We start from the raw sequence: 11,807 nt of genomic DNA on the forward strand, positions 1-11,807 counted from the left end.
AGTATCAAAAATGTTCAAACCGCCCGCAGACCTTTGAGGTGGCTTAACGACTGTTATCTTAATAGACAACAACCAACTATTTACGTGCCCTCCGAAGCACATAGACGCCCAGTTTAAATACCACAAAGCGGTCACCCATCTATGGCATGAACGCGCAAATGGTTGCCTACAGCTCGTTTACCGGCCGGTGAGCGCAACGTGGGTAAGGGCGTCTCAATTACTATAGTAACTGAGTTGTGGAGGTCCATGTAAAATATTACATAGAACCCCACATTACATGGAGCTAACATTGTTATTGGCGAAACGCGAGCAAAGTTCATATACCACTGCCTACACGCCGCACGGGTACAACAGTCGTGATTTTATATATGTTATGCATGACAAAGCTTGATATTTACATAAATACAAACACATACATACTTTAGAACCAATGACGATCGAGTACTGGAACTCAGGAGAGGAAAACAGCATGTTATGAGCAGTAACAATTTGTATCATACGGTAATAAGACGAGTAGTGTGCATTTATAATAATATAATATGGACGATAGTGATGATCAAAGTTGCCGGAGTGGAAAGACGGTGTACACGAGGAATACTACAGAATCTGACTGTTCAGGTATTTATTTATAAATAATTGATATATGAATAAAAAACGCAAATGAATTTATGTATAAACTACCGCTAAATGTACTCAGAAACCGGGGGTTAGTGCTTCTCTACACTTCTAAAAGAATCTTCGTACTAAATTTCAACTTTCTTAACTCAGTAATTTCGTCTGTGCGTTGTCCTTCAGTCAGTCAGACATTCAGTCACTAAGCGAGGAAAGAGTTTTTTATGCATCCATATATCTTAATTTATTATAAATAATCTTCTTCTTCTCGTATAGTTAGTGGTCAAACTAGTGTCAAAGATGTTCAAGCCGCCCGAAGGCCTATGACGTGGCATAACGACTGTTATCTTAATCGACAACAACCGGGATCGATGTTATACGTGCCTCTCCGAAGCACGGAAGTACCCAAGTGATGATTGAATTATTTTTAATTACAGTTTCAAGTGACAATGAAGACGTTACCGACGATTTTCCTAAAGCTCACCCGAATCGGAGACAAATTGAGTAAGTATGACAAGTATTCTTGCTATTTTGTTTTAAATGACAACTCCGTCGCGGGGACTTTTATAAACATACAAACAACGGAATCGAACCTATGACCTCCCGATGCAATGGTAGCGGCGTGGTGACCTAAACCACAGCGCTATGAAGGCAGTCAATTTAAAAATAAAATTGTGGTACAGTCATACTGTACTACGTCCCAGTTATCAAAAACAAACAAACTTTTACGTATATAATATTGTTAAGTATTTTAATAGGCTGTTTACGAACTTAAGTATGAGGAAACTAGTGTGCAAAATATTGTGGTAACGTTCGTTTATTTATGTGAGGTAAAATCCCTGAGATTAACCAAGCTTATGAAACATTAGTTAACATAATACATTTCTAGGTTTGTACAAAGCTTCATTTCTTGTTAAAAAGTTGATAGTTCACTTGAACTAAAACATTGTGGTAAAAGATCAGCAAAGTGCGAGTTGGATTCGCGCAAAAAGGGTTTCGTACTATTTATTTAAAAAACGACGATAAAGTCGCTTTTGCAGCATGAGAACCTCTTAAATATTAATTTTACTATGTTTCTCAATAGGTACCTATTTGTTGTTATAGAGGCAACATAATATACATCATCTGTGAAAATGTCAAGGATCTAAGTATCACGATTCATGAGATACGGCCTGGTGACAGACAGACAGTAAAATCTCGGTTATGGAGTTCTGTTTTTACCCTATGAGTACGGAACCGGCTCACTCGCTATCACTGCTAATGAGCCAATTTTCTTTCAGTTCAATATACCCGAATCTCAAGCTAAGTCCGAACATATCTCTGGATGATTTAGGCAATAGTCCAGATTTGAACAGACGACGTCCAAGTGCATTCAGTGCATTTAACATTCCTGAAGGCTCACCCACTGCGAACTCTCTTCGATATGAAACACGTTTACAGAGATTAAACACACGACTGCTTGTAGCTGTGGAAAATGGAGATGCACAGAGAATTACCAGGTAAATGAATATATTATTATCATTAGAATATCTTTGGACAACTCATACACGGTCATTTGATTCCAAACTAAGCAGAGCTTGTACTATGGTCACCAAATAACTGATACATATACTTAAATACTTCTAAATACATACTTATATAGATAAATTGACATACAGGCTCAGAACAAATACTCATGCTCATCACACAAAGATTTGTAAAATATTTGTTTTTTATAATTCGATCGAAACGTCGGGTTAACAAATATGGTATTCTAACCTTTAAATTTTCAATCGCGTTTAAGACCCGTTATATTATATTATTATGTGTACAAGACGTGAGAATTTAAAATCGTTAAAAATATCATACGACAACTTACACATTGTCATTTGATTCCTAATTAAGCAGAGCTTGTACTGTGGTAACCAAACTTACTTCTAAATACATACATACTTAAAGTTATAAAACAACCGAACTCAGAATAAAGTTTCAATAAAAGCATTACCTACCGTGGCTTAATACAAACTAGGGTTTTTTTTACTTATTATTGTCCCGCTGCTAGACAAGTGTCTCCTCCCAAACGAGTAAGAAGTTAGGCTTTGAGTCCACCACGCTGGCTAATTGCGGGAGACTTTTGCATGCCCTTAATAAATGTATTTAGCAAATTTTAGGCATGCAAGGTTTCTTCACGAGATTTTCCTTCACCTTTAGAGCAAGTGATAATTATTTCAAATCCATACTAATATTATAAATGCGAAAGTAACTCTGTCTGTCTGTCTGTCTGTCTGCTACTCAATCACGTCTAAACTACTGAACCAATTTGCATGAAATTTGGTATGGAGATATTTTGATACCCGAGAAAGGACATAGGCTACTTTTTACCCCGGGAAAATGACGCATTTCCCGGGAAAATTCAGAAAATTCAACGAAGTCGCGAAAAATCAATATTATAATGACATTTAATTAACAAAATTCCGTTGCCATGGCAACTGTTTTAATGGCGGATATGTCTTAGCGCGACTTCGTTATACTAAGAGATATAAATAATTTTGAGAATATTTTTGGTGAAAAAAAAAGCATATTTTATATCATCACGCTACGACCAATAGGAGCAGAGTAGGTAACAGTAAAAAGTGTTACAAAAACATGGAAAATTCTGACCCATTCTCTCTTAAGTGACGCAAGCGAAGTTGCGCGGGTCAGCTAGTGCACATATAACTTCGAAAAGTCAGTGACCATGTTATCTCGGGTTCGAACTGTCAACCACTTGCATGAAATGTGGCAATTTATACCATTCGGCTATAACTAGGAAATGATTAATATAAAATTTCAGACTGCTAAGATTAAACGCGGATCCCAACGCGACCTGTCAGTTGAATCATGTGTCAGCGTGTCATTTGGCCGCATTGAAGAACAACGACTCCTTGGCGATGCTCATCAAGGCAGGAGCTGATACATTCAGGACTGACCTGTGTGGCAGAACACCGCTTCACTTTGCAGCCTGGTCAGGAAACTGTAGACAGATTGAATTACTCCTCAACTTTACTCAAGGTTAGTCACTGTTGTGGTGCAGTTTTTATTTATAACTTTTAAACTCTCGCGTTGCACGTTAAATATATGGATACGGAAATTGGCTGGAACAGGCTGGCCAGCCTACGACAATGGCGAGAGTAAAGCCGCGTCTACAATAAACGAGCAGCCTCGCGGCCATATCTCGGTCTCGCTCATTTCGATTTTAAAGAAGAGAGACTGAGATATTGCCTCGCGAGGCTGCTCGCTTAGTCTGGACGCGGCTTAACCTGCGCCGAAACGTTAGGCATTTTATAAACTCAGTTGGTTTATAAACTCGTTTCGCATCATAAAGGGTGCCAGGCAAATGGTTATTTAAATTAAACAGACCTCAGCTGACATACTCACGTCAAAATCGAATTCGATTTTTTTCGATTCAGTAGCCCTACTACTATCGACAATCGGTTAGCTATCTAAATCGAAAAAACGAAAGAACGAAAATGTTTTCAGCGCCTCTAGCGGACGTCGTAGAAACTATTTTTGCAGTACATTTTAAGTGTCAAACTCTCGATACATTATTATTATTATTAACCTCATTCGTATTTACAGATACACAACCGAAATCGTTTTTGGGCTTCAGAATTGATACAACACGAGGCAATGTTGTCAATGAACAGATAAATGCAGCTTGCAACATTGATAGTGACTTTACTCTGCCCAAAGATTGGAAAGACAGTGTGGACCACCATTGCAGTTTGACCAAAGATAACGTAAGGAAATTCCCATATTTTATCTATACTAATAACATAAAGCAGTGTCTCGATTCTCTACTACTATCGACTACAGACATCGAACTGTCATCGAGAAATTTTGTATGAAAATCTGATCAGCGCCTCTGACGGGTGTCGTAGGAAACATTTTGGCAGTACATTCTAAATGTCAAAATTTCGATAGCTAGCCGGTTGTCGGTAGTCGATAGTGGTAGAGAATCGAGGTACTGAAGAGTTTCTGTACGCGCTAATCTCCGAAACTACCATTACATTTTTTTAAATGATTTTTTATAAAAATATTCTGTGGTTTGTATTAATTTATCTATCTATATGTATGTATTTAGAAGCATATAAGTATGTATATTAGCTATTTGGTTACCATAGTACAAGCTCTGCATAGTTAGGAATCAAATAAATGTCTGTGTAGGTTGTCCAATGATATTTATATTTATTTATTATTATCCATTATAGTTACCTGCAATCCAGCCGGCATGGACGGCGCTCCACGCGGCGTGTGCACGTGCTCACTTCCCATGTGTAAAGTGTCTCATAGCAGCCGGCGCTGACACCAACGCGCTGGACTTCTTGGGCAGAACACCTCTTGATATAGTGGGAGATGCCTACTACTCGGGATATACCATCGATGTCCATATGTAAGTTGAATATTCGGTGGACTGACTCGTGCTGCTTCCCTTGCGTCACAAAAGAGAGAATAGGTCATATTTTTTCCCGTTTTTGAAACATTTCTTACTGGTGCTCTGCTACTATTGGTCGTAGCGTGATGTTGTATAGCCTATAGTCTCCCTATTACATAGGCTATCCAACAGTTAAAGATTTCCTGAAAATAGCGCAAACAACCCTACAATTTTATAATATTAGTATAGATTTGTCTCCCCACTAAAGCGGTGTCCACTAAACAATGCCGCTTACCTGGACGGTATCGCGTACCAAGGACCAGTAAAGAATAACAGGTCTTACAATCCCTTCATACCCTTTTTATATTTTTCTATTGCAATATTCTAATGTCCATTCTTCGCGGTACTTATTTGGCTTTTGTTGTGCCGTAAAGAATGAGATTATACTTAATATTTGTGATCGAAGCCTCTATTTAAGCATAAATATCTGTAGTAGATTCCGCTCTTCCATATCATATAGGTAAAGTAAGTTATAACACGGTATATGAACATAGCAAGTTAAATATAGTGTTAACGTATCCCAACTCTCTACAAAACCATTTTTGTAAAAAAAGGCTCATCGTGTATTAGTGTTTTTCTACAGTACAGTTTTTTACAGGTTTAACGAAACTATCAAGCTTCTTGCAGCAGCTGGTGGTGGTATGAATATAACTCGTATAAAAGGTTGTAACAAGATAAACACGCCCCTTCACACTGCAGTAGAACTTGAGAGTAAAGAGGCCATCAATGTACTGCTGACTGAAGGCGCTTCAGTCACCTACCTCAATAGCCAAGGACTCACGCCCATGCATATTTGTGTGAAAAAACAAAACAGTGAATTTTTGCAGGTAACTGCACTTATTAGTCTACATTCAGTTGCATAAGTTGGTACCACCCACACATGTGGTTGACGGTTTGAACCCGAGTGAACACACCAATGACTTTTCGAAGTTGTTGTGTATTAGAAATAATGATCACTTAATGCTCTAACGGTGAAGAAAAACATCGTGATGAAGCTTTGCATGCCTAAAAATTTGTTAAAAACTTGCAAAGTCCCCCAACCCACACTTAGCCAGAGTGGTAGGCTGAAGGCCTCTCCCCTCAATCGTTCGTGAAGAGACCCTTGCCTAGACAGTGCTTTATTTGAAACCAGCTAAACCAGAGTTATTGAAACGTTTTAAAAAAAATGTTAAGATCATACACTATTTCAATGTCTTATTTCTTTTCAGTTGTTATTAAACTTCGAAGCTAAGGTGAACGTGTTAGCCGTGGATACTCGAGATATAGATGGATTGACAGTACTCAATGCTGCAGTAAGAACTAAGTGGATGCAGGGAGTTCGCATAGCTTTGGGAGCTAGAGCCAGCGTGTTTAGGAAGGTAAAGAATTTAGATTTTTGTCCATCTGGTAAATTGTACAAAAATATCATACAAAAGAAAAACAATGGAGGGTGCGATACAAAATAAAATTAAAGAATTATCACTTTTGTACATGATACATTTTAATTAAATCCCAAGCAAGACTCTAGAACACAAGTAATTAGTTGTAATTTTTCAGGCAAACGATGGGGACGCAGCTTTTCATTCAGCAGCTGCAATGGGTTATATAGAATTCCTTCGTGGCATCATAGCAACGAATAAGGCAAAGATCGATTTACAAAACGAGAAAGGACAGACTGCTTTATTTATTGCTATCATTAACGACCAGCTCGACGTCGTCAAACTATTGATGGAAAATGGAGCTGCGGCGAAAATCTGTCAGCCATCACGGATCAATGCTTTACATATAGCTGCCAAGCACGGTCGACCTGATATATTAGAGTATTTCCTCACTTACGACGGCTACGATGATGTTATATCATGCTTAGTAAATGAAACATCAGAAGCAGACAACTTCACTCCTCTCGCGTACGCCGTGAGCAATAATCAACCAGAATGCGTAGGACTGTTGCTGTGGAAAGACGCAATCATTGATTTCCTTGTACCAGGCAAAGAGAATATTATGACTACACCTTTACATATTGCTGCCGAAAAGAATTACTATGACGTGGCCAAAAAACTTTTAGATTACGACAGTCGTATCGTAAATAGTCGGAATTCGCTTGACGTACTCCCGCTACACGAAGCATGTATATTCAGTAACAGAGAAATAATTGCATTGCTCATCCAAAAAGGAGCGGACTTGGTGACAAAACACGCAGTACTAAAAACGCCTTTGGAAATTTTGATGGTGAACTTATCGAAACCTGTCGAATTTCTGGAGAAGATATTTGACACTTGTATTTCTAGTCAGTATAGGAATATGCGTGATACAGAGACGATAGTTGCAATGAATTATGAGATATTGCTGCCTAGAAATACTTCTAATGGTAAAAGAATGCGGGTAGTTGAGACTTTAGTTAATACGGGGAATACTTATGGTCAAAGAAAGTTGTTACATCACCCTGTAGTGGAGAGTTTTCTTTACCTAGAGTGGCAGGCTCTGCTGCCATTTTTCTACGCTACTTTGACATTGTACATGGCTTTTGTGCTATCCTTAAACGTTTATGTAGTGTCTGTTATTTATTACCAAGACGTAAATAGGAATAATAGCATGACGAACAAAACGTTTCTCTATGAACCAGTACCAGATTATTTGTACTCAGATATTTGGAAATACATGTTGTATGTTACTGTCACTTTGTTAGCTTTTAAGGTAAGTTCATTAATGTTGATGTCTCGGCTCGGCCTGCAGTGTATCCGATTGTTAACGATGTTCAGGGTTCGATTCCCAGGTTAATCAAGGTGGTCTTTTCTAAATTATATTAGATTATACTCAATAATACTCCAGAGTTTCGTTAATGCCTTGTAGATATGTGGCAATAGGCTTACTCCCGATTGAAAGCGCATAGCATTGTTAATGGCAAAGCGCGAGTGTAGTTTGACAGCCTCCGTGGCGCAGTATTTTAGGTCGCCGCGTCGCTACCATTGCGTCGGGAGGTCATGGGTCCGATTCCCACAAGGAACAATTATTTGTGCGATCCACAAATAATTGTTTCGGGCCTGGTTATTTTATGTCCGTTGTTTGTATGTTTGTAAAAGTCCCCGCGACACAAGAGCAATTCTTAGTGCGGGAGTTATCTTTTTTTAAGTTCAAACACCTCTGCCTCCAGTTTTGAGTATACCAGGCGTAATAAATATAGCTCATATACTTTTCTTTTTTAGGAATTGTTTGTAATAAAGATGAAGACGAGAAGATATTTCCTGTTTCTGGAAACATGGGTAAAATTTGGTGCTATTGGTTTATCAATGTTTCTGCCTAGCGTGGTGTCATGGCGTAAGATGGAGAAATCACAGGACATGAAAAATTCCATTTTGAACGGCGAAGCTGCGCGTCTAACTGCTACCGTTGCTGTTCTCTTGTCTTGGCTTGAAATGATGTTTCTATTATCCAGATTACCAAGATGGGGATATTACGTACTTATGTTCGGAAAAGTTGCAACTAAAGTTATAAAAGTAAGTACTTTGATAACTATATTTTTATGTTGAACGTTAACTGAAAGATCTTGATGCTGAGAGCTCTTTAACACAGGTCTTGAAGGTATGCAAAGTCCCCAACCCGCATTAACCTAGCGTGATGGACACAACGCCTAACCCCTCCCTCATTCCGGGAGGAGACAGTACTGGGTTAATGGTTTCTTTTTTCAACTTCCACGGAGTTTTTAAGAATGTTTGATGAAGTCTAGTAACTCCTCTTTGTCCAATTTCATTAGATTTTGGAACGACAAAAAAATTACAACTTTACTTTCATACGAAATTGAGATAACTAACGAGGGGTTAATTCGAAAAAGGATTATCCACAAAATAATATCGACTTTTGTTTAAAAAATCTAGGCAAAAACTAGAAAAAAAATTTAAAATATTTTATACTAAAGTCTATCAGAAATATTTCACGCTGTCACTCCGTCAGAACTTAGGCAGATTTGAACCTGTGCTTGAACGGACACACTGTACAGAATAAAATCACGAGATTTTCTCGTGGGCAGAGGCCAAAACAGTCACTTGCAAAAAGAAGTATGACTGGTCATACTTTTTTTTGCTTTTTGTACTCTAACGTGAAAAAAAGTTTTTGCTTCATTCACATTCACTAGTCATGTATCAATATTAAAAGATATTTTTACTTCACAGGTCCTATTAACATTTGGCTTTCTGATCATCGGATTCTCCCTCTGTTTCATGATTCAGTTTAGAGCTAAACCGCCTTTTGAAGGTCCTTGGGCATCCATCACGAAAACCTTAGTCATGATGACGTCAGAATATGACTACATGAGCACTATAAACAGAGAATTCGCAATGGACATCGATGCATCTATTGCAATACTACGTGTAATATTCGTGACTTTCGTAGTCCTAGCTTCAATAGTACTCATGAATTTAATGGTAGGTATAGCAGTGAACGATGTGAACAGCTTAGAAGACATAGGAAATCAAAAAAGACTGCAGAAACAAGTAGAAACATTGACATCAATGGAAAGTTTGATATACAACGAAACGTTAGCTAAAGTGTTACCAAGAGTGTTTTATTTGACGCAAGCTATGCGAAAGAATGTACACAATGACATAGAATTGAACTCTCGGCAGACAAGCTGTGTGTTCAGCAAGATGTTACCGAAGCATATAAAAGAAGCCATATTTGAAAAAGCTATGCTGCAGAAGAAACATATGGATGAGGAGAATGGCACAAAGACTTACCACGTGAAACTTAATGAGATACAAAACAGTATTGAAAAAATAACTCACGATTTGGAGGTTATGAAAAATATTTTGTTGAAACGTCCATAACGTGTTTCTTTATGAGCAAATAGTTGTAAGGCAATTAATGTGTACGCCATAATATATTTTCTACCAAAGAGCAAGGCTTTAACTTAATACGTGATTGAATTAAACACGTGTTTTTACAATCTATTGTTTTATTTATGATTAAGTATAAATCCAGTATTTAGTGACGATGATGCCATTTACGGGAGAGCAGCACTTTGAAAATGTCAGAGATTAATTCCGACAAATACGACTCCATATTTGGCACTTCGATAGGTCGCCACGTCGATGCCGCTTACATTACGTCGGAAGGTCGTAGGTTCAATTCCCACAGGGAACAATTATTTGTGCGATCCACTAACAGTGGTTTCGGGTCTGGTTGTACTTTGTGTCCATTGTGTTTGTAAAAGACCTTTTAAATAAAAATACAAAACCTTCTAGTCTACACAAAAGTCTCGTGGGCGAAAAATTAATCTTGATTTTTCCCTATCATTTTTTCTTTTTAAATTTCTGTTGAGCAATTCTCTGCAACTATCGACTATCGACAACCGGCTATCGTGAATCTTTGTGTAAAATCTGATACATAGAAACCAATGTACCTACATAAAAATTAATATAAAACAAAACCTACAGTAATAAATCTTTACAATAATCTAAAAAAATTACAAAATAACAATCATATCATTTGACTATCACGACGTGTTCTTCTCACGATACTACAAGCACACCGTCAAAATCACGATCCATTCATCCGCAAACACACCAAAGTTTGGACTAAAGTCAAGGAGACCATTCAGTGCAATGTAATAAATCTATACTAATATTATAAATCTATACTAATATTATAAAGCTGTCTATACTAATATTACAAAGCTGAAGAGTTTGTTTGTTTGTTTGAACGCGCTAATCTCAGGAACTACAGGTCCGATTTGAAAAATTCTTTCAGTGTTAGATAGCCTATTTATCGAGGAAGGCTATAGGCTATATATTATTACGCTACGACCAATAGGAGCAGAGCACCAGTAAAAAATGTTACAACAACAGGGAAAATTTTAAGCTTCTTCTGTGACGCAAGCGAAGTTGCGCGGGTCAGCTAGTATTACAAAGCTGAAGAGTTTGTTTGTTTGAACGCGCTAATCTCAGGAACTACTGGCCCGATTTGAAAAATTATTTCAGTGTTAGATAGTCCATTTATCGAGGATGGCTATAGGCTATTTATCATTACGCTACGACCAATAGGGGCAGGGAAGCAATAAAAATGTTACAAAAACAAGGAAATTTTTGACCCATTCTCTCTTATGTGGCGCAAGCGAAGTCGCGCGGGGATATTCTAAATTCTGCATTTTTTATACTTATGCCAGCCGTGAACCTTGCATACAAGGCTCTCAACTAAGTTATTGGATTGTTATTATTTGTCTATACATGAGGGCTGTCCAATAATCACTTTTTGCTTTTTTGTTATCCCCTCCCCACGATAATAAATGATGAGGTTTACAATTAACCCCTATCCCTCGTCTATGTCACGTGTATTTTTTACAGGTTAGCGTGCGACCAAATAACGCTATTTATCAGTTAAGCATCCCAAAATAAAAATATACTCGTGATATTTTACTACAACACTGCCTCCCTATGACATTTCGTGATTTTATATAGAAAAGTATCGAAATTGGAATCAACGTGATTAATGGACGATCCCTAATAAATCAGCATAGTCTAGCTAGTATTAATTTTAGATTACACTATGAGCTTTTCCGAATTTTTAGAGAAGGTCAATTTGGGGTCATTTAAATTATCACTCCGGCGCATACATATGAACTATACATAAGAATGTTTTTTAATAGTAGCCGGGAGTTTGACTACGTGACCGATATATGCCCGACGCGCCGCCTGTTGAGTATTAACATTTATAATGTCAAAACGTGTTTGTATTTCATATAGTCTATACCTTCGGGTATATAATACTAGAA

General features: G+C 37.7%; 1 protein-coding gene across 1 annotated transcript; it reads left to right on the top strand.

Moving 5' to 3' along the window:
* The first annotated feature begins 499 nt into the window (after positions 1–499).
* LOC142982683 (transient receptor potential cation channel subfamily A member 1-like) lies at positions 500–9,918 on the top strand. The gene is made up of 11 exons (XM_076129315.1): positions 500–618; positions 1,050–1,116; positions 1,893–2,111; positions 3,425–3,642; positions 4,210–4,370; positions 4,842–5,023; positions 5,664–5,892; positions 6,274–6,423; positions 6,602–7,738; positions 8,248–8,538; positions 9,211–9,918. Exons 1-11 carry the CDS (start codon positions 540–542, stop codon positions 9,862–9,864), a joined length of 3,387 nt encoding a protein of 1,128 aa, XP_075985430.1. The 5' UTR covers positions 500–539; the 3' UTR covers positions 9,865–9,918.
* Positions 9,919–11,807: the final 1,889 nt, after the last annotated feature.

This window comes from Anticarsia gemmatalis, chromosome 22, assembly GCF_050436995.1.
Source record: "Anticarsia gemmatalis isolate Benzon Research Colony breed Stoneville strain chromosome 22, ilAntGemm2 primary, whole genome shotgun sequence".
Classification (NCBI taxonomy): Eukaryota; Metazoa; Arthropoda; class Insecta; order Lepidoptera; family Erebidae; genus Anticarsia; species Anticarsia gemmatalis.

What these genes read in the sequence shown, in the direction of transcription:
- LOC142982683 (XM_076129315.1), top strand. Translation starts at nt 540, where the DNA reads ATGGACGATAGTGATGATCAAAGTTGCCGGAGTGGAAAGACGGTGTAC. An exon ending in TATACCATCGATGTCCATAT is followed by an intron (nt 5,024 to 5,663) that starts GTAAGTTGAATA and finishes AGTTTTTTACAG; the next exon opens with GTTTAACGAAACTATCAAGC. An exon ending in TTGCAACTAAAGTTATAAAA is followed by an intron (nt 8,539 to 9,210) that starts GTAAGTACTTTG and finishes TTTACTTCACAG; the next exon opens with GTCCTATTAACATTTGGCTT.